At 35.9% G+C, this 24278-nt stretch overlaps 1 protein-coding gene across 2 annotated transcripts; it reads right to left on the reverse strand.

Annotated features, from left to right (window-relative positions):
• Positions 1 to 2385: 2385 nt before the first annotated feature.
• tnfaip3 (tumor necrosis factor, alpha-induced protein 3) lies at positions 2386 to 14322 on the reverse strand. Of its 2 annotated transcripts, none has more exons than XM_041252851.1 (9): positions 14235 to 14322; positions 12523 to 12850; positions 6906 to 7096; positions 6355 to 6496; positions 5797 to 5967; positions 5291 to 5471; positions 4085 to 5004; positions 3465 to 3700; positions 2386 to 2778 (listed from the first exon to the last, which is right to left on the reverse strand). In XM_041252851.1, the coding sequence occupies exons 2-9, from the start codon at positions 12827 to 12829 to the stop codon at positions 2515 to 2517; spliced, it is 2412 nt and encodes an 803-aa protein (XP_041108785.1). In that variant the 5' UTR covers positions 12830 to 12850; positions 14235 to 14322; the 3' UTR covers positions 2386 to 2514. The 2 variants fall into 2 exon arrangements, with proteins under 2 accessions (XP_041108785.1, XP_041108784.1); XM_041252850.1 differs by lacking the exon at positions 14235 to 14322 and adding an exon at positions 13974 to 14215.
• Between the last annotated feature and the right edge of the window lie 9956 nt (positions 14323 to 24278).

Genomic DNA, 24278 nt, shown 5'->3' on the forward strand with positions numbered 1-24278 from the left:
TTTATTTGGCAGGGACAGGAATTAACCCCATCCCTGCCAACCACCACCAAAACACATAAAAACCAACACTATTAACAAACAGGGCTCTTGCTCTGCCACAATGTTGACTATAGCTATATCTACACTATGGCTCATGATAAACAAAAGTCATATTGCACTTTTGTGACGTCAAAAGGTCATGTTGCATGAGCAAAAAATGTATGTCTCAACCTCTCTTCCTCTTCAGTTTCCTGTTATGCTTTGAAGCAGGGTTGCCAACCTTGCAATTTTGCAGGTCAGCGATACTTCTCAGCAAGATAGGCTACACAGGTTACTTTTCCCAGCCCCATCAGGCAAGTTGACAGTGTCCCGTCCTGTATGGGGCAATGGGTCTCAAGCATAAGAACCCCTCCAACTAAACCTTCCATCGTCTCTGCCTCTGGTCTGGTAGCACATAGGTTTCAGTGTAACACTCATTGTGGTCGCTCTTGGCACAAGGAAGTGCGGTTTCCTCTCTCGATACTGGTTGATGAGAGTAATGCTATTTGTGGTCCCCACTGGACAAAAAGGAAAATTAATGTCTGAGAATTAGCTATGCTAAATATAGACTATATATTTGGTAAAAGTAAAACATAAATAAATACATTAATATATTGAAATAAATGAATATAGACATGTATATATTTATTATAAACACATTTAATACTGTTTGAAACGAAAATACTCAACAGTTCCTGTTCAATTGTATATTAGTGAATATTTTTGTACATAAAGGTCACCCTGCTTTCATATATTTTTACTTTCAAATTACAAAATATATTGTAATGATGCAGTTGCTTTGTTGCAAGACTTGCTGTCTGTTCAGTTTGTTTCATCTGTCTTTTATATGTTACCTGTATTGTAAGGGGAACAGGGTAGGTCACGTCATTAGTGAATGGGTAGAGTGTGTGCTGTTGTTGTTTACGGGGGTTGCAGAGCTTTCTGAGAATTCCACACCGTCTCCCTGAGTTACGGTTGCCACCTGTCCGGGTTTTACCGGACTATCCGGGAATTGGCATCTGTGTCCGGGTGGCAGGAATTAACAAGCCTGGACGCCCTGATGTCTGGTTTTTAAGTGGAACGCATAAGAAACACCAACCTTCCTATAATATTTTCTTTGCCATACATTAGTTGCTTAAACAATTTCCACTCTTTTTAGAAAAGTGTACTGTTGAGGACTGATCTGTACATTCTACTTTGTCCCCAGTATTTGAATAATGCTGAAGACAATGAACATATCCATGTGATGTAAACAATCAGAGTGAGGGGTTGCAGTCACGTGACTCCAGCAGGCTACATACTGCCGGTATTTGCAACCACAGAGCACGCGTCTTACCTCAGTCACAAGAATTACAAAGATATCATTTATGATGAATTTTTTCCCTTTAAGACCGTACGTTATTAAGAAAAAAAAAAACATTTTCAAAAGTTTGTTCCAAAATACAGTACTATTATGAATTATATTTCAATGTTGTTCGTATGTAAACATGTAACATATTTCGTTAAATAGACTCACAATTAAAACAATGTATTTGACATATTTGGTATAAGAGTATCATAACTTTGTACGGTGATAAAAAAACAAACAAAAAAAAAAACTTTTGTGCTATGAAGTGTCAGTAACTAGAATCTGTGGATTTCCTGCAAAATCAACTTCAGCGAGTGACAGCTAAACAGTTAAGCTACGAAGACTGTGCTAAAAAGACTGTGCTGTGCAAAAAAGGAGCACAGCATTAACAATATGTAAGGTACATGCTGTCTGCATTGTTCTTTTAAATATGTTATAAATGATGTTTCTGTGATTTCATATTAGTTCAGTAAAATAATAAATGTAGCATAAGGCATTCTGTTAACGGTAAACCTTCAGTATGCGAATGTGATGGAATGGTTTGCAGTAAACATGATCGATTTTAGCATAAAAATAACAGCCACGCTATCAGTTATGTAAAATAATTTATTGCATATTATGTCAAACAAATACATAAATTAGTTGTTATATAACATATATTCAGATAACATAATTTTCAGATTCATAAATACATTGCCAAAAACAAGCAAAAGTAGCTCTAATCAGCTGAAAGGTTTTTTTTTTTTTTTTAACTTACAAAGAGGTTAAATTGTACACAATTTAAATTGTACTCTTCATTTCTCAGGCCTGGTGGTTACTTTACAAAACGTGGAGGTATATGAAATGAATTGTTTAAACAGTACACTATAGCCTTTTCATTTATACACTACTTTACATAACAGCTTATTGAAGTTTTGTGTAAAGTTGCTTTGTCAGCTCCTTCCTTAGACATAAAAGGTATTTTCTTTTTCCAAAAGTGCATAAAAATAGACTGCCAATTATATATTGAATGAGTGGAGTAGCAGTTTGGCTTATGAAGGTGGAACAGGTGCCAGGCTCTGGGGTGTGATAAGTCATAAAAACTGGGTCAACTTGTGTGTTGTTTTTTATTGTTAGCACCAGCATTCCAACTCTTTTGTGCATCACTTTTACTCCCTATAAATCTGTCGGAATAGGTCACACTCATTGCAGTAACCATCTTTGTCCTGGTTGGAGTAGTGGTCACAACCTTGGGCCCTGCAGCGTTGTTTTGGTGCCTCTCCTGCTGCCAGTCGTCTAGCCCTTGTGCCACTCCGCTGGCACTCTGCACACAGCTCTCCCCTGCTTGATACGATGTTGTTGCAACTGTTCCTGGCACATTTTAAACACTGTGGACTTAGGCAGTTGTGTGCCTGCCTTTGAGGGGCTGATCTCTAAATAAATACATAAAAAACACAATGTTGTAAATAACAGTTTTAATTGTATCCAAACATTACATTATAACACCAGTGTATTACACTGAAGAAACACAGTAGTACATGGCCTCTTTCACCATTCACTCTTTAGTACGGTACACAAGCACTGTGGTAAATGCATAGCATTACAATGCAGTCCAAAATTCATAACTATTTTGCGTTGTTCTGTTGTGTAAAATACTGAATTGTAGAACCTACAGAACAAAATCAAAGATAGGAAATCTTGTGAATTGGGCCCGAGGCCCACTGTTACATAAAGATCAGCTGTAAAACCCTGCATAGATGTTCTGATGCATCTCACTGTGTTTTGACTTAAAAACAGTCCATCATTAATGAACTATTTACCTTATATAATGCTCAAGGTAGGTACATGGGTATATTATATTAAGACCAATGTAAAATGTGTATCTTGTAACATTAATGTTTTGTTATACCACATCTATCTATCCAGGCCTTATGGTCCCCATTTAGCTTCTTTAATATGTAAATACACTACTGTACTAAAATGGACAGTGAGAACAGTTAGAAGTAAAATGATTGTGGGGTGGTCTGGTGAAAGGGGCCATTCAATTTCTTTCCATTTGCCATAATTAATTGCCAAATAAATCACATTTATAAAATGAGTAGTTTGTCCTGCTATTCACCTCAAGTAAAGGAGGAGATGGTTCTTCTGCCTGTCTTCCTTCATTTAATCGCATTCCCTGCTCTTTCAGAAAACACTTCTTGCAGTACCCTTCGAACATGGAGTTGCCCAGGTTGGTGCAGTGCTGGTCCAGGCAGCGGGAGGTGTTTTGGAAGTTAGCAGCAGCAGTGCAGGGATATCCAGATGAGGGAGTGGCAAGAGGAGGTTTTCTTTGGGGAGACAGTGGGGCTTCACTTTCTAGAAACCAAATAAATGTGTGAATATTGCTTCTACTATGTTCTGTTATAATAAAAACAACACAGCAAGTTATTATAAAGGATAATAGATCCGATATATTCTTTGGACTAGCACAACTTAGCATTCTGATGGATCTAATACATTTGACATGATACTCATAAGAACTGAGGTTTCGCAAGAGCAGTAATAACGCTTAAGAGCCATGAAAGATTCAGGAGGAATCTGGTACTTTTCACCCAAATAGTACTTATGGCAGTAGAATTCACTGAATTCTGCTTCATGTTACTATTTAGTTGTGTTTAATGAAAACAACCACAGAAAGAAGATAACACTTATATACATTATAAACCTTCCCTAAATTACTAAAACAAACTTAAATCTTACCATGGTTTACTTTATATTGGTTAAAACACATGGAGCAGAACCCAAGGTTTTTCACGGTCCCATAAAACTTGCAACCTGATCTTTTGCACTTTGATGCTACAGGGCTTTGTGCTGGGAAACCAGAGTCTTCAGCACCAGTGGTCGTAGCCCAAGGTCCAGACTGCTGAGGCCACCCCCTTGCTGCTTGAGCAGGCTCTAGCCTGGATCTCTGGTGATGTGGAATAATTGACCTCTCGTTGTCAGTCCTTTCCATACACGATGCACACATGCCATTGAAAGTCCGGTTAACATCCAGCTGGCAGAGGCTGCACCGTGTTCCTTGCCCAGTTGAATCCACTGGTGGTAGCACATGAGGCATGAAAGGCTCCTCCTGGTTAGGAACTTGACTGGCTTGCCTGGCCATAAAGCAACGCTCACAAAGTCCATTGTGCTGCACATTTAATGTGAAGACACACTCTGGGGTCTTGCACTTCATAGCATGTGTTTCACTAAAGTGGCAGACACTCGGTGTCATTGGAGGAGCAGATCGAGAACAGGACAATGAAGTGTCATTAGTAAGTCCAGGAGGAACAAAACCAACGGCTTTTGTCGAGCCAGTTCCAGTCCCTTTCTGAGACTCTGTTCCAGCTTGGGGACTCTGACTTCTGGGTTTGATTTCTGGCTTCCCATTTGACATCCTCCGTTCAAAGCACTCATGGCAGTAAGGCCTAGTGTCCATGGAAATGTAGTATGGACACCTGTTTGTGTCGCATTTAATTTCAATGAGGGAGAGCTGGGACATGGAGAAGTGCTGTGGATCTCTGTAGCAGGGCTGTCTACCATGGTCCGAATTGTCCTGCCACTGCTTGTATTCGTGGTTGACCACATGCAGGTAATCATCCATTAGGTTCACATCCTCTGGCAAGTTACCTTCATCGAGTCTGAAAATGCAAAGAGGGGAAAAAAATGATACTTCCTTGATCCAAACTTAATTTTTTTTTTTCTTACCACAGCATCTTTATTTAAAAAAACCTTGGGGCAGTTGGATAAAAGGTATTGTAATTACGATGATTAACTACAGGCCACAGTCAAGAAAACTGACTGAAAATGTGGTTTCCGTTACTAGCAATCTTTGCAGCCTTTGATTTTCTAAATGTTGCAGAGATCTGACGCCCCCTCCACACACTCAACAACACACCCACACACTACTAACTGTGCAAAACACACCTTGCAGCCTTGATAATGTGTGTTGTATCATAACCAAATCCTTGGACTGGAATTTCAATCAACATCATGTAGTCATTTAGTAGTTTGTCTTTCTCACGCTGTTCAGACTGATTCAGAAAGTGGATTTTTAAATCTTCAAATTTGCCTCTTCCTTGGTATGCTAATGGAACAGCACGGATTTCTATGCAGAAAGGAAACACAAAATTGTTAATGACTTGAACTGGTTATTATCTCACAGGTCAGAAAAAGTTATTCTGGATGTGATGACTGCACCTCTGGTATCACTGGATATCTTGTTGCTTTTTGGTATGAACCACACACCACATACCATCCACACATTTCTACTAACATAAAAAAAAACAACTGAACAACCCATACATCTGATAGCAAAAAGGAAGACAATTTGGTATGCTAGATTAAACAGATTTTTATATACTGTATATTATTATTATTAGGTGTTTACTAAAATGCAACATTAGGGTCTCTAGGGCTTTTAAAACTCTTACCTGGGCCACTGTCTTTAATAGTGATAAGGGGTGCAAAATGTTGCGAGTCATAGCCAAGGACTATGGGATATTTGTAGCATTGTCCAGACGGCCAGTGCAGGGGCAAGTAAATTCCTCCAACGTTCAGGGGAGAAAAAGTTGAGCCAGACTTCATGCTTCTCAACACCTGATCTGTAAAGTAAAGGTGGCACATTAAGTTTACATATATATCACTTATATACATGTACAGACCAGGTGACATTAAAGTTTTACACACGAATAATATACACAAACTTTCTCTGAGCCCACAGCTTAAGTCTTTCTGGGCTAAAACAATTAGATTAGTAATAGAAGCTGCACTCTAGATTTGAAACAACAGGAGTAATCAGGAGTGATGGATTATGAAAAATGATCTGTCACATAGGAAATGTATTTTCCTTGTCTGTGGTGGTTTGTTTTTTAGCATAGAGAATTGTAATTGAAACTTGGACCACAGAAGACCTGATGAATTATACACACCATACAATAAAATGCAATGCTGTATTTCTGATATGTGCAGATTATTAAGAGGTGCTGTACCTGCAATTACAATGATTGGTCTCCGAATGATGTTGGCCAGCACAAGTATATGAATATCCTCCAGGGAATCATACTGTAGACCATTGCGGCTTGCCGCTGGTGATGCCATTTCAACTAGCTTTTCCCATTCTTCCTCCCAGTTCTGTTATGGAATATAATATATGGGTCAAATCTGCTCATCTAACAAAATTATCTGAAAACAGTCTTCAATCTTATTGTTTAATTCTACTGTTTTACCTGAAAACGGATTTGTTTATTGTGGTGCTTTTGATTAATTCAGCAGTGGTAGTAATACAAATAAACTTGGGGTGCAAATAAAATAAAATTTAAAGGGAGAGGATGGAAATAACATAAAAAACAAGAAAAAAAACAGATCTATACTCGTCATATACAGTTATTTGCAAATTTTTTTAACTGAAAGTCACTCAATAGGTCCTGCATTTAATTGAAAGTCCTTACTTAAATTTCTCAATGAATACATCTTTTGTAACTAAAAATGGGCTTGTAAATATTAGAATCTTATCTTTTTATTCAATTTTGATTCAACTTACCATTGTGTTGTAGTGGAGACCTGTCTGTGTAAACTCTTGCGACTGCAGAGACTCAACCTGAAAACGTAGTTTAAAGTTACGTGTGTCTGTTTCTTTCAGAGCGCTGTAAAGTGCTTTCCGAAGGACGAGGTCTGTGTCTTGGACCCCGAGCATGTACTGCAAAGCGGCATGAAGTAGACAGTTTCCATCACCTATGAACGACACAGAGAGCTACTATTAGAAGGGAAAAGAAAAGCCTATATGTTTATGAATGCAATTGATCTGCTTTATTGTATATGTCAGAAATTCTTATTTCAAAGGGGAAATAACTAAGGCTTTCAAAACATTTTCATTACCATAGCAACATAAGCTCCTTAAACTTTTGCTGTTGATATTTTTGTTTTCCCCAGAGTATTTTGATGTAATTATTTATTCATTGTGAGTTGGTATTAAGTATTACAGGAAAAACAGTTCCAACACTATAGAAATCCCCATGGCTAACCTTGAACTACTGTACCGGTTTTAACTGAAGTACAGTCATGTGTTCATGACGGGAGTTAACTAGAGTTAGACAATGACTTCACAATGACAGGCTTATTTGTCATTTAGAAAAAGGAAGTGATATGAAACTGAACAGAAATACCTTTTTTTTTTTTACAGTAAGGGTCTGGTGATTATATAACTAAACCTGGTGAAAATTTAAGTGCAAAAGCAATCTGATTTCTAAAGCCATGCCAAGCCACTCTGAGCAGTGGTGGTCATACTAAAGTACTACTGAACACGACAGTCTTGCTCTGGGATGCACTATAAAGGATAAGATGGGAATTTTGCTTAAATGTTATGGCCAAAAACGACATGTACTTGCCTATTGCCAAATGCTTATTTTTTCCATGTGTATCAAATCCTATGTATGCCCACTTGAGAAATTTTACTAATTTTAAGGTCATCGCTTTTTTTTTTTTTTTTTTTTACTTTTTATCTTTTATTATTCATCACATCTCACTATACTAAACAACACATTAAACACTGACGTGTAAAGATGGCACTCACATTAAAACATGGATGCAAAGGAGGAAACAGGATCTTCAAATGAGCACAACTGACTTTATGATTCCATACACATGGAAACAATAAGACTGTGGCATTAGAAAAGTTTATTTCTGTAAATATACCTAATGGTAATTCCATTAAAGGTGAAACACAGTAAACCTATTTTGGCAGTCCCATGTAAGCAAAATTCCCATCTTATACTCTCTTGTCCTTCATCAATAACCATCAGTAAATGGGGTTCGTGGTTGCAATAAACAATCATGTGTTGTGCACAAGTTATTCTTCCTTTAAAGAGAATAATGTGTGTACCTGAGTACGGATATATCCTCCTATACAATGGTTCATCATTGTAAAAAATCATCTGTAAAAATGTATTGCCTAGTTTTTCTTAATGTAAGTATGTCAACAAGTTAAGTTTCCAGTCTTGCAAAATAGCACAGCATGCAATAAAAGTATCAAAGACAAAGACCCCCATCACAAACATCCAGACAGCAAACTGCACCAAAACATTTTTACTGGGGATTTCCAGCTCTGCTGCAGCTGTTTAATATATACTTACAACTGACTTTGTAAACCACTTAAAACAGGAACTTAAAGAGGCCTCTGAAAAGATAATAATACTTCCCTGATCAAAATAAATTACACTTCACAGGGCTTCTAGTTCCTTGTGGGTTCCAGTGTTAGTGTCTCTGCCACATTTTTAACAAGAGGATTCTACAAAAATCACCAAAAATAAGATGCCCCCAGTCCCTATACATTGTTTATTTAAGTTTAGGGACCATTTTCATAAAGCATTTAACACCATGCAAAGTTTCATTTGTTTGTAAAAGGAAAACAAAATGCCAGTGTTACACAACTAGCAAACAAAGGTGAATGGAGGAGTTATTCATTTAACCTCCTGACTAATTAAGGTTTTTTAACATCAACTTAAAGTTTCCTTTTTAGATGCTGTTCTAGCACGGTGGTAAATACTTTATGAATGCAGTCCTAGATGTCAACAGAATCTCAATAGGAACTCCCAGAAAATTGAAAAATAATTGAAATGTGAAATCCTGTTAATGTAGATTGTTAAACCTACAAATGATCCCTGTGCATCCAGAAAACATCTCTTGAAAATGTGGTTTGCAATGCCCAGAGACAGGTACCTGGCAATCTTTAGTCTAGATTTAATTTCACACCTTAAAAGTGTTGTTTTTTATTTAAAGGTTTGCTGCAACAACAAGATGGGATTTTCTGTTGCTTTTCTGTTGTTTAAGTAATCACAGTTACCCTACTTAGATTAACTGGACTTGATCAGTACACTTTTTAAATTAATAAACAAAAATGTAACTTAACTTTTCAGATAGCAAATGCTATATTGCACCTCAAAACTGGGATATACATATAAATATGTCAGACTGGCTCTGCAATGTATGTATTTATATACAGTAGCCTAACAATCACTTTTTTATTTACACATGTAATTTAATCTCAGATAAAAAATAACTAAATAAATAAATAAAAAAGGCACGCTACTAAAAATATTCAGTTATATGAGTCCTGCGCATTTGCAGAGCTGCTAACTTTGAGTAATAGGAGTCAGCCTAATGCTGTTATTTTTGTTTCCACCTAATTGTATAACACAAAATACATTGCATTATTTATTTCTTGAGCAATGAGTCTATTTATCAAAGTACAAGACATGTAATACTGTTGAGAATAGTTCATCTGAAATACCCTGTGCACTAAAAAAGGAAATTCCCAGCATGTGGTTCTCTGACTAAGAGTTGGTTGGAAGCCATTGTACTTTTTTTTTTCCTAGTCTCACTCTAGACATTTGAACCATGAATTAGCACTGGACTTTCCAGTTAGGCGTGTCTCCGCTCAGTTGGAATGCCTATTCATTATACAAGTGAAATCTCAGGGGCCAATTTCTTTCATAAAAAGGGGAAGTTTCCATTTTTATACGACACCTACTCCCTTCCTCATCTTCTCCATTTTCATGTCCTCAAATGTAGTGGTGAAGAAACATATAGAATAAAATAGAACTTATGCATATATGTATGTGTATAAAGGTCTATATTTCCAGTGTCATATTAAAAGAATTACCCTAAAACAGCAAATGGACACAAATATTCAGATAATCCACCATCATCTCAGGTGTCTGTTCTTAAAACCCTGCTCTATAAGTTACACAGACAGGTGGGTGTTGTACAAATCTAGTTCAGGAGCAAGCTTCTTATTTTTATCTGTTTTTAAGAAATGTCAGTATATTCCCTGCTGTTTAGACAAACTGTTTCTCTAATGAAAGTAAAAGAATATCACAACGCAAGTTTATTGGCTTGAAAGTGACTTGTTTTTGTTTGAATAGGACAATTGGTGGCCTGTTTTTTTTCACGGTTTTACTTCCTTTCGAAGATCATCAGTAAAATATTCTTAGTGATGAAAACGAGAAAAATAATCCATGCAAAAACTAATTTATCTACATTGAGGCTATTTTTGTTACCAAAGTGAAAGACAAGCCAATAGGCTTTTCTATACTCAACAATTATATGTAGCAATCAAAATAATATAAGTAAAAAAAAAAAGATTCCTGTGACAGAAAGCACGGCTGGTGTAACAATATTGCCCTTCATAAAAGATAATTATTTGACGCTTGTCTCAGCTCTTTCCTTTAACATTACTAAGCAACCTGACTTTACCGTTGGTTTGATGGGAAAATGGTGTAACTTCCAGGTGAGAGTTTAACTTCTTCCTATAGTTTCATCTATGTTATCAAAGTTAAGCCAGTCATGTTGCCAAACCAAGTTCAACTACTGAACAATGCTACAGAAAACAGCAGTAGACAAAATGATACATTTTTACAGAAATTACATGTTCCAAACCAGCCATAGGCTTTAAAAATACCTTACTGACATCTGACCAAGCACAGTCAATGCCTATACCCCAATTATACAACTGAAATTAAAGGTACTATTTACAGTTTGATGATATTTTGGTACATAGCTCAGGTTTCAATCCTCAGTCTGTGTTTGGGTAGCACTAGTATCTGTGTGTTTGGGAGGAGAAATTTAGATTGGTACTTGGGCTGGTGAGCTATTCTCCACTGCAAGGCAAAATGTATGGTTTAGGAATGGTGCATTTTGCTTTAAAAACATAAATGCTGTAGGCTGGAACATGTACATTTACCTTACACTCCATGTATAAACAAATTTAAAATAAAAAAAAAATTGACATTCCTATAGATTTCTATGAAATATTTTATAGCTAAGGTTTTTAATATATATATAGATATATATATATATATATAGATATATATTCTAATAATATATTTTAGAAATATAGAATTTTACATGCATTGTATAAACAAGTATTATTATTATTGTTTGACTCTCTGACAGTGACACTTAAAATGACACGTGTAACTCATTAAAAAAAGTTACACTCTATAAAGAACGGTAATCTGAAGAAAACATGGTTCACCCTGGAGTAATTTCTTATCTGAAGTTCCCCTTATATTTTAATGTCATTATCATTATGAGAACCAACCTGGATATCCCCTCTAAAGGTACTTATGAGAAACCGCAAGGGGAATGAAACAGCAGTCATGCAGACACACTGAGACAAAAAAAAAGTTTGAAAAGCTTTACCTTATAGTTTAGGTCATGCTTAACTACCTGAATTTGAAATAGTCCCATTTTTAAATGTTCTCTTTTTTTTCTGAGGCATTGCATATTAGACTTCCCGTGTTTAGATTTATTTACACTACAAGTACTCTGTGCAGTAACTGACGTTCCCATACAAGCTGAACCATATATTTGCACACCTGTTGACTGTAACTTTATCAAGATCCAGGCATTGCAGCTAAAACTACATTAAAGTCCTCTGATAATGAAGCAACACCAACACATGAATACTGAGCCATGTTTAGGATGATCATTGTCTATTTCTCCAGCTTGCTACATTAAATATGACCTATGCATGGGATAATCTTTCACACAAATGTACAATAAGGTAAAATAATTCCTGCAGATTCACAAGTCCACCAATCTTAAAGTAATTTCACTTTTGTAACTGTAATCTTAAAGTAATTTCAGTTTTGTAATTGTGTCTAAAGATTTGGTTGAAACTGACACAAAATGCATTAGTGTATGCTTCCAATGTTGATTCACCTGAGAAAATCAGCACATGTAGCCCCGAAAGCTCATAAAAAAAGAACCGTGAAAGCACTGCTTGTACTGAAAAGTGAATGACAAAACTAATTCATTTTTTTCTGGTGAAATATGCCAATTATTGCCATGTTAAAAGCTCTACTATTTTTTATATCACCAATTCAACACAAAAGGCAAACTATGAGTAAGAAGCTGTTTGAGTCTTATATACTTCCTAATAAAAAGAGGAACATCTTTTGAATAGGGCCTTGTGTCTTCAGAAAGTAACGCGTTACATTGAGCTTATTGTGTCCTTCCAGGCAGCCTTTACATTCTAACATATTTAACTGTCAGTAGATTATACAAGTAGTATATACTTTATACCATACTGACTTTTGAATGGAATTACAGAATCTTGTTATGTGTTAAATTGTAGAGGGCATCACTAGTTTTCTTACCATTGGTCCGGAGTGGAACCAGCTTCTTGACCTCTCTGCACCAGTTCAGTTTTTTCTCCCGCTCCAGGGAGCTTTGCATGGCTCGATCCAAGAGTGCATTCTGAATCACTTCCCTGAACTGCTGAGGGAACTGGCTCATCCTGAACATTTCCAAAGTACACCTGTGCATGCTCCTAAGGTGAGGAATGATCCCGTTGGTAGTGGAAGGCTTGACAACATCATTTGGGACTCTTTCCCTTATCTTGACAGCTTTTAAGAAGTTGCTGATAAACAAAAACTGGGGCAGCATGCTTTGATGGCTGGACATGTTATCTGAAATAAATTAAACCTGTTCAACAAAAGAGAAGAAGAAAATATACAGGTAAACCCCTTGTGAGTTTTGGTATCAAACATCAGAATAAGAGGCCCACTGAACAGAATTCATGGTCACCTCATATTTATACTTCATAAAAAACTAAAACCATCGCTTGTAGGTTACTGGTAGGAGGGATAGGGTAGTTTGTGCCAGGAAATCGAATGCTAGATTTTTAATGTCAACTTTGAAATTACTGGAGGCAAGGCCTTAACGATTTGTCAACAATGCAAATGGTGACATAAAAGTGCACATCCTTTGGTTACAATTAAGTCACAGTGGACCACAGATTATTTTATCAGTCTAAAATGTGCCCCTACACAATTCTGATGACAATTTTAGTGGCATTTTCCAGTTACTCAATTCACATAGGAACATAATGTTTCTGCAATCAATTTTTATACATGCAATAAGAAATACAATCATCACAATAACAAATGCAGGGGGAACGCATTTCCCGCCCTGCAAATACATATTGTACAATGTTCATTTTTATTTATTCTCCAAAACATTGAAGTGTTTCTGCTTTTATGTGTTTTATACCAAATTTTCCATATATATATACACACACACACACATACTGGAGGTAGAGCCTTAAATATGTATATAAGCTATTAGCCTATAGCTCTGGATGATATCGGGCATAGTACCAAGCATCATCTAAATATTTAGGGCAGTGAAGTACGACTTATCAATGATCTTATCATTGTCACGTCATTCACAGTAGACTCTACGTTACAATACTGTAGTACCAGTAATACCAGTAGATTGTTAATACCTTGCTACTGGAAAAGCAATCTGACAACTCAGCTTAGCTAGATGTATTGACAAAACGTTTTAATTATGTATTCGTGTCAAATAAAATATTAATAATAAAAAAAAACAAGTCCAACAATTTCACAATGACAGCGTAACAGAGCTAACCTTTAAACAGTTAAAATGATACTAGACAAAAATATATGTCGTATATTGTTTTAGTTAAAATTATAGAATAACGCAAAGAGAAAGAAAACCAAACCATAACATAGTTATGCCTACATTATGTTTAACCTACCTTTAGTTTAACAAGCTTTATTATTAAAAGATAAAATAAACTTACCTGTTTACTCAAAATAGTCCTCTACAATAGTCTGTACAATTCACAAATCGGCTCCAAAGAAATACCTTTTTAGAAGTAAGTTACCCAAGTAGTAGGAAACAAACGCCATTAAATCGTCACATACATTTTGTAATATGCTAGTCAACGTCACTGTACACTTTGACTATCAAGGGTTTTAGCTAACAACGCTAACAACCCCGCGACCAGCAACTTCTAAATACAATGAAATAAATTAAGTTGAACAGAATAATGGTTAAAAACCTTCTCGCACGGAAAAGCCCGAGTTGGGGATTTCCAGTCCACGGGACTTTCCAGCAGCCTTACACAACAGCAGAACTTGCAGTCAATATGCGTCTGCAGCCGCCAGGGGTGAAGAACGAAACCAAACAAATACTGTGCTTGATTTACAGCTCACAGAGCTAATAACTAGGGATGGATATTGCTTTCAGACTTTGGGCCTACCTATGTCTAGCTATTCCTTGGTCTCTTTCTATATATAAATCTCATAGTCATTAATCCCAGAAGACAATAGCATTTTCTAACTTGAAAGCATTTTCTAACTTGAAAAAGGTTTCTGTTTCAATTATATATATATATATATATATATATATATATATATATATATATATATATATATATATATATATATATAATTATTATTAAGGTCAACGTGTGTCAGGAGGACTGTTCTAATAACACTGAGTGGAATATTTGTATAATAAAGCCTGACATATAATTACATTTGAAGGTGTGTTTGTAAGTCCCTTTAAAACTTATGGCATAATTTCGTGTTCAGGTTATTATCAAAATAATAACTGTATTTTTTCCACAGGGGGATATGTTTTGGTAAATGCTACGCATTACGAGCCCGTCAAAGCTTCGACATTCATATAAAAAAGAACACTTGTGTACAGTATTCATTGCGCTTTTTATTATATTTGTGTCTCTTGCTGCATGACTGATTCATTTGTTATACAAATGCAGCTCCCTGTTGGAAGTCAATTTGTAGACTTGGGAATATAGCTTTTTTCCAGTCTCAGTAGTATAGCCACTGAGTATAGTATAGTCTTTTCATCCTCAGCAGTGCACATGGAGTTTTTGTAGCGCCTATGAATAAAAACATCAGGTCCACACATGCAGGTGATCTTCCCGATGTACCACAATGAGAACAAAAAAAAAAAAAAAGGGTTTTAAGCAAATTACAGAAAAAATACAGTATGGCAAAGCATTGTAACAATGGAAATTGGTACAGTGTAGTGCAAACTAAGTATGGAAATTTACCATGGAACACTTGTATTGGAGATCCACAACACTCATATTCATGTCTCATATTATTGCTTGAATAAATATCCCTTTCAATAGTGTAGTATACTATGAAAATACTTCCATAAAAGAAAAGAAAATCATATATGATAAATGTTACAGTTCATTTGTAAAATTGGTCAATCTGTACATTAACCAGTAAATGTATAGATTTACCAGCTTGGTTATTTTATAAATTGACCTGTGAGCTGGTAAATCTATACATATACCTGTTAATCTATATATTTACTGATTTTACACATGCACCGTAACACATATAGATAGCAATGGTACAGTGGCTGCACTTTTAAGTTTCTTTTTGGGGGGAAAAACAGGCAAATAAATAATTTATATCCTCCATCTGAATCTTTTCAATCATTAGCATTGGATGACTGACTTTATTGTATCTTATACACTTATCTGTAATGTGATATTTTGTAACATCTGTAAGTAGTTACAATAATAATAATAATAATAATAATAATAATAATAATAATAATAATAATAATAACGGAAACTGCAGGCCCTCAGAACCCTTTCTGTCCACAGACTTTACAAAACTTTCCAAAAGTAATATTTTTACCACTCAGCAACAAAGGGAATCCTCTCATTTTTATTTTTTACAGTCGACTTGCATTTGTGAAGGGAAATTCAAGAAAAGAAAGTAAAAGCTGTCTCAGTATGACTTTATTGTTATCTCAGTTCACAAAAAAAAGAAATCAATCAGTAATGTCTAATGAGCTCCGCCTGCTTTGTGCTTTCACAAAATTTGATTGCCTCTTGTAATGCTAATAGGAAAATATGCAAATTGCAGCATTACAAGAGCCAATCAAATCGCGTGAAAGCACAAAGCTGACAGAACTTATTTACATACAAACTCCGGATTAGTTTAAATTTACAATAGGGATTGTTAAAACACAGTAGAAGATAAACGGTTCGTGGGTCTCCAATATATATATATATATATATATATATATATATATATATATATATATATATATATATATATAAAATGACATATATATGCCACATTAAAAAATAGTGTTACCAAAAATACCTCCTAACAAAATGTGAATTTGGGTTTGTATAGGCATTTTACATATGTAGAAACTGAGAATTTCCATGTAGTCAGATTCAAAGACAAAGGCACTGTGCAAAATGAATGTCAATGCCTTTGATTCTCAATAGATTATTCTAACAGCTAAACACATTACCAAAGTTGTGAAGCACCATTTATGCTATGTATTGTTTTTGTTCCTGTTTTAAGCCTGTTTTTAGGCATTTTTCAAAATGTCTGAAATGTAGTTTGTTAGCTTATGGTACATTACAAGACAATAATTCATTTGAGGGGTCTCATATCACAAACCTTAGATTATGTGACATTATTTTAGATTTTAAATGCATCCAATTGTGATTTATTAAGAAAATAGATTTTTGCAATTGGTTATATTATTGAAATGACCAGGAAAGATTTTCTCTATGTTTCAGCTATCAGAAAAATCTGCTCTGAACTGATTTCATATACCACAACATGAATCATACGCTATATAAATGTGATTTATGCACGTTTTCCATGTGATGTGTGATATCCATGTGGCTTTAATGGTGCCCCGTATAGGCATTTATTTCTTTATTGCCTCATTGTGTTCTCCATTGGAATGGATTGGTCTCTCATCCTACTGAATTGAAAGGGCGAGGCAAGAACAAGGGCTAAAGCAAACCACTATCCTCACTGTTTAAAGGCACCTTACTATTTAACTAAAGAGCAAGCTCTGTGGTCGTGAGGTAAGTGTGTTTCTTACGCTGATGTACCACCATTACCAAAATGCATCACTCTGCTTCGGCTACAAGCATGGGTGGATATGCCCAAGTAAATTTTGCCAGCCCTGTATAGTTTAATGATGGTAGCTCTGAAACCCAAGACGAGGTATAGGATTAGAGTGAGTTTCTAACTCTTCAGGGTTTCTGCATTCTGGAAGCAACACACTTTGTTTATCTGCAGCCTTACCCTTGCACAGAGGTTTGGCAGAGTTGTCTTAGTTGCAAAATCCAGTTTCTTTTTTCATTTCCATTCAGCACTTTAGTCTGAATTGCTTTAAAATGTGATATTTACAGGAAATATCAGTAGGAACATTTTGATGTTTGCAATTATTCTGGGTGTTTTAGAACAGCTCAAGGCAGAGCATAAAAGTTTAACTCAATTTTTATCTAAGCAGTAAAACCTGACATATATTTATTTCCCAGCAATTAACTAATATGGATTTTCTCAGGGTGAAAGCTACTATTGTATTGCAATAATTGTGAAAGACACAAAGTCAATATTTGAATACTGTTGTCATAATCTGGAAATTTCTGAAACAGTCACACTGATGTGTAGCTTTTTCGTAAAGGGAGATTTTGTCTTTGTGTTAGTTTACTTTTTTATGGTTATATCTTTATGGGACTATAAAATATTATCACCTGCCATGACATAGAAGACACAGAGCGACAGCAAAACACAGTTTAGAATCAAATGAAATAGTTGCACTTCTGTCTCTAATTTAAATATTTTTTTATATATGCATCTGAATTTGTTTTTAATTTGTTTCTGTTTACCAAGCATTTTCATAATGTTTCTCAGGGATGATGAACTCCTGTCCTGGGGGCCATTTTACAGCAGGTGTGATAGGTTTAATGAGATAATTATCCAATTTGGCAGCTGGAATGAGATTTAATTGGTTCACTTGAACAATGAATAACGTGGCTGGAATTTCATTTTGAAAGCTGTGAGAATTTTCCGGCTTTCTGGTTTGTAGTTTCTCTTTTGCAGCATCAAATCAAACTATTGAAATTTAGAGCACCGCAAAATGTTAGCAATAAATGTGGGTGTATTTTATTTTGTTCCTGTTTAATCAGACCCACTTATTGAAATAAAAAGGGCCTGGAATCACATAGTCATTTGTGTTTGGCAATGACAAAAAGAAAGACATCTGACTAAAAGTATTAACTAAAGCATCTCATGCAGATGTGTATATACTAACAAGTATATGGAACATTATACTAGACTATTTATTGTTGTGGATACAGGCTAGATATATCATATTAATAATCTTCATAAAAGCATACAAAATATGATCAAATGGCTAGTACATTCATTATTTTATTCTCTGCTCTCAGCTCAGAATCACACACAATAAATACTGTGACATGACTATCGGACCAACAGAAAAAGAATTGTACTAACAAAAATAATGCTTGTGGTGGGTTAATAACTTATATGTGCACACTCATGGCACGCATATTGAAGTAGAGCATGTTTTAAACATTTGAATACCATACCTATTTAATATACTGTATTAAATTGATAAAAATAGGGAAATGAATCTAATTTATAATGATATAAATAGCTGTTTTGTGTAACATATACATTTTATTTTATCAGTCTCTTATTTGTCTATACCAGGGCTTCCCAACCTTGGTCCTGGGGACCCCATGTGTCTTCTGGTTTTTGACCCAACTGAGCTCTCAATTACTTAACCAAACCCTTAACTGAAGCAATACTTTGCTTAATTTGATCTTTTTACTTGTTTACAGCTCTTAACAGTTGCAGATTTCAAGTTAGCTATTGGGCCATAATGTATATAAATTAGAATTAATACAGTGTGGGGATCAAAAAGTAAATGAATTGCACCATCATAATAGAAAGTATAGTTCATGGAAAAACATTAAAAGCGTGTTTTATTGGCATAGCTTATTCCAAATCTGCAATATTTGAAAAAAAATAAAATTAAAATAAATAACAGCAACAGAAACTAAATCTAAATTCTCTGAATGTGATATTTACCTGCTTACTATAACAGCTGGAGCATTGCATGGATGTTCAGTTGATCCAAACTTCTCCGAGACCTGGATCATTTGCTCTAATCACGCCCATGTGAACGCATCCTAAGACAAGACAGGCCCACCATTGGTGTACCTTGAGTGCAAATGGACTGTCCCTAACCTCACCGATTCAATTTGTAGTAGGCAACATCTCCCTGAATAAATCCTCATCCCCTCTTCAAAAATTGGAAAAAATATATCAATAAGCAAGATGTCCCACAAATTCCCCTCAAATGTTATTCGTGTACAACCAATACAGAAGGAATGGGTGGGATATTTTTTCTTATAAAACAAGACAGGTATGACATTGTGTGTGGTATCAATTTTGGCAGTGCAGAAACCAATCATTCTGCATTGATAATAGATATATATTATTTTATGGAACATGGTTACCTTTTTTATTGATATAAAAATAATGTACCACAATATTTTGTAAACAATGGTTCTGAGCAGAATTAATGGACAAGAAATGTCTCCCCACCAGTTGTTCAATCTTTCTAGAAAATAACTAACCTTTCCGACTAACAGTTGAGGGCTTGCTTATTAAAATCCTTGAACATTTGAGGAGTGGGAGGTTATCTATTCAATTATCACAAAATATTTTGTAAGCAAGTGGTCTGAGTGGGGTAAGTTGGGCAACAAATATCCCACCCCAAGTGGCTGTGATGGCAGATGACTCAAACATACAGTATTATCTCTTTCACCACATTTTTCCGTTTGCCCCTTTTACTATTAAACATCCTTGTTTAATAAAATATTGCAGGCACTTTATAAGACTTGGTTACTCTTTCTTTTTTAAATTTTTTTTACAAAGCATTTGAATTGCAGGGGTTTCCACTAATGTACTTGCAAATACTTTCCTTGTTAACACACTGTGCCAGGGCAGAAGCCTGCCATGTAAATAAAGTGTTACGTTTGAATGCAAGTTCGGCAGGGATGGTGGAATAGCAGGTGGATTGTGGGCATTCCCTAATTAGCAATTCAAATGCTTTGTAAAAAAAATTTAAAAAAGAAAGAGTAGACATAAATATGACAGAAAAAAATGGGAAATTAATCTCTGCAGCAGCACATTGAAAAGTGATCCTGTAGCTGTTTTAAAAGCCATAGTTGTGGTGTGTTTCAATGTTAATTTAGCGGATTAATATGATATCAAAATGAGTATGCAAATTTGAAAGAGCATCTTTGTGGCTATTTATGGTAACAAAGTTTTGAAGACGCCTGCTGTTGTATTCTTTTAAATCATGCAGTGTTGGATTACTAGGAAAGGAAGTAAATGAGATATGATTAACTGAGAGTGATTTTTTCTTTCTTGTTTTCCGTTTTAACTGGAAACCAGCAATACTCTACACTGAAGGTACTTAGCTACAACAGTGTATGAATATATTTGTGGAGATGGTCGGGTCGAGTCGGGTCTGGTATGTAAATATTTAAAAGGTCTCGAGCGCAGGTCAGGTTCGGATTTTGTTTAGTCATGTCGGGTTTGGATCGAGTTTTAAATTTAGGCCTCTACATCAGACCCAGCAACTTCTGACACAACAGCAGAGGTACTATTGATCCCTGTTGAAACAAAGATAGACAATTCTGTACAGCGGCCATTCTGTCATCTGACAGGTAGACTCGCATTGCAAAGGAGTCCAGCCGGAGTCCCAAGCAAGTCCCAAGTTTGCACCGGTACTAATTGGCTCTTGGCATCGTTGAAGGTGAGACTCACCCAGCCAGCAGCTGCAGGAGAGCCAGGATGGCATCCACGCACTTTGAGAATATGCAGGGGGCTAAGGAGAGGCCAAACGGCAGTATGGAAAACTCAAATACACTTCCCTGAAAAGTGAAGTGGAGATACTTCGTGTGCATGGGACGAATAGGAATGTGTAAATACGTGTCCTTTAAGTCCACAGTGGTAAACCGTCAGTTTTACAGTTCTGCCTGTTTGCTTTGTGCTGGGCAAGGTTGGCCCAATGTTTTTTTTTTTCTAACTTTTAGTGTTTTTGATATCTCCACTTTAAATGGCTGGGCAATTGTCATTTTTTTTTTCAAATTTCCAATGTGTTTTTGTTTCAGATATCCCTTTTTTTCTCACTTAATGGATAATAACACACACACACACACACACACACACATACACACACACACACACACACACACACACAATGGGAATAGCAAAATTGTTCAACCTATATTGAGGCAATATATTGCCTTTTGGATAGGGTTAATGTAAATAGTAGCCTAGTCTGTTGAAAGGGTTAAGATGTGAATCTGTGTAGCGTAGCGGTTATGTAGTTGGAGTGAAAATATGACTAGTTAGGTTTCAAATCCTACCTTTACACATAAAAAATACATGCAATGCAAACGCCCTAGCTTTCACACCACAAAGTTTGCCCTTCCATTTTACTACATTTGCAAGTAGTTTAGCAGTAAAGTTACAGTTTTTAACAAGTAATGAGACAAACAAGATTTTGTACTGTTCCGATCCTATTGAAAGCTTTCATCTCATTTTGCAAACTGTCATAATAAGCTTGATCCATTCATTTAATATACTGTAACATTTTCTTGTTTAGGAATCAGTACTTAGGGAGACGGTGTTGAATTCTCAAAATTTTACTTTTATTTGAAACTACAGAAAATTCCTGTTAAGGATCGGAATTCACGCCACCAAAATAATAACCATACGTTTTAGTTTTGGCACTTTCACTGCATATTCTCTCCGCTCATATGCTCACTCAGTCGCACCCACAGTTTCTCATTCAAGTTCAGTGCTGGACTGTATCCAGTCCCTAGGTTCATGCACTCCCACTTTCCCGCCGCTGTCCGCTATATATATGGTAATATATGGTACATGAGAATAAACACACATTTTGTTCTGTTGAAAGTGTTAATGGCAGCTATGGTCTGCCACTAGGGTTGCCACCTGGCCCCATAATTCCGGAACACTGTGAGACAGAATAGGATTTTGAAGTTGCCTTTAAACTGAAGGAAATCAACATGTGAATTGAGCCCTAAACCTTTGCTAAATTGATTCTGGTGATTAATTATCTTGAGGCAGCATGACAATACAATAATAGCTTTTAACAAATTAAATAAATAAATAAGTACATCATCAATATTTATTTATATTATTAATAGTTTTAAAAATATATATTTTAAAGTTTCTTTATAGTTTCTAATAGTATGTCACCTTCTCCCACTTATCATAAGGTGATAAGTATATCACCTTATCCTCACATCAGACAGCATGAACACTGGATCAGTGTTGTTATTTAATTGGGAGAGTCAATGTAAATTAGGGCTATATATTACTAATTAATAGGATATAAATAGCATCTTTTAAATATTGAGAACTGAAATATCATTTTGTACAAAATAAAAATAAATATCTTGAATAAACCTACACACCTGTTTATTCAAGATGCTTTTTTTTATTTTGTAAGATTTGTATTATCACAATGATTCCGATAATTAAGAAGCAGTATAAATTAAGCAAGTGCTTAGCGCTCAATTCACGTATTTATTGCTTTCAGTTTAAGGGCAACTTAAAAACCATGTCCCGTCCCAAAGTGTTCAGGAATTATGGGGCCAGGTGGCAACCCTAGCTGCCACCCAGCTGTAGAAAATTCCTGGGAGGACTCTGTTGGATGTCCTGTAAAATCCTGTTGGATGTCTTGTAATATACATTTGCGTGGATAAAATTCCCTGGGGTCTTCAAAAATACGTTAATTTTTTTTTTTTTTGCGCGCGATGCGTGCGACTAGTCAATTTTAAAGTATCAGTAAATTGTTTAATATAAAGTCCAAATAAATGAGTTCCTAGTATAGTTCCATGTTGAAAAAACAAGTTCATTGTCATTAAACTCGGATGTCCTTTAAAATACATCTGCGCGGATAAAAGTGCCTGGGGTCTGTCTGCAAAAATATGAAAAGAGAATGACGACTCTCTTACTGTATGACATGTTGTTGCAGGGCGATTGTCCTTCACAGGTGGGAATTAGTGTTGGTGTGGTTTGTTTGTGGGAATGGGTTTATTGTGCGTCCTTTTGGAGTGGATTTGTGTGATTAAATTATTGTTTGCAGACGGGCGCTCGATTGAGACTTGCTGCCTGCTAGGCTTGGTTGAGGGGAAGGGCAGCAAGTGATTGGCTGTGTTGGTTCTCAATCAGTAGGTGGATAGGTCTTGACCGAGTGTCCATCAGTTTAAAAACAACCAGTGGAGCTCGCTCTGGATGAGTGCACTCCCATTTTAGAGAGGTGAGCTCAGTATACCCAGGAGGAGAGCATCCGCTCTACAGGAACGACAGCTATGCAACCCTGAAACTGCAAGAGGTGCTTTTGAAGGCAATGTACAGCCAAGGCCGTACGAAGCAGCAGGAGACGTCGTATGAATACCAGATCATAAGTAGGCTTGTTTAGGGGATAGTGAGCCCATGTAATGTATAGCGAGGGTTACGTAGGGTAGCTTGTTCCTAGAGCGGGATGCTTCATTTATAAGGCTAGCGCTCGCCCTGTGTGGCACCTTTTATTTGTAGTTTTTGTACTGTGTTTTATTTTGCCTTTTGTACAGCTTGCTGCATGTGTCCTCTGCATTACCATCACTGGTAACGTCACATGACCCCTTTGTTTATTTACTTTTGTATTTATAAACCCTGCGCGCCTGTACTGGCGTTTCAACTCCACCTCCCATGTCTCTCTGTATTGCCTATGCAACGGTTACCCACACACATGACATGACTCTCACACAGGTATTGACTTTTTTTCTACATTTCACCTATGTGTTGGGAACTACAAATTAAAAGTGGAATGGTGGAAATTTTAGCTGATTTACTTTTGCTGTGCCAATACCTTGAAAACACGTAAACTGCCCTTGTCTGGCATTTCTCACTGATAACTTGGCGTGAGGAACTACCGTTCCTCTCAATATTCTAGAAAATGATGAAAACAAAAAACTACATTTACAGATTTTTTAAAAATATATATATAATGTAGTCATGGTGTACTATAATATTACTGGAGGTTTAAATATTATACACATACAGTGCATTCCAATGAATTGCATACATAACTTTATATTCCTGTTAACTTAAAAAAAAAGTGAAGCACATTTCCTATGAGTAGATTCCTGTGAAATCCATGTCCTGTGTGCCTAACAGTTTTA

The sequence above is a fragment of the Polyodon spathula genome, chromosome 6, assembly GCF_017654505.1.
Source record: "Polyodon spathula isolate WHYD16114869_AA chromosome 6, ASM1765450v1, whole genome shotgun sequence".
In the NCBI taxonomy this organism is placed as follows: domain Eukaryota; kingdom Metazoa; phylum Chordata; class Actinopteri; order Acipenseriformes; family Polyodontidae; genus Polyodon; species Polyodon spathula.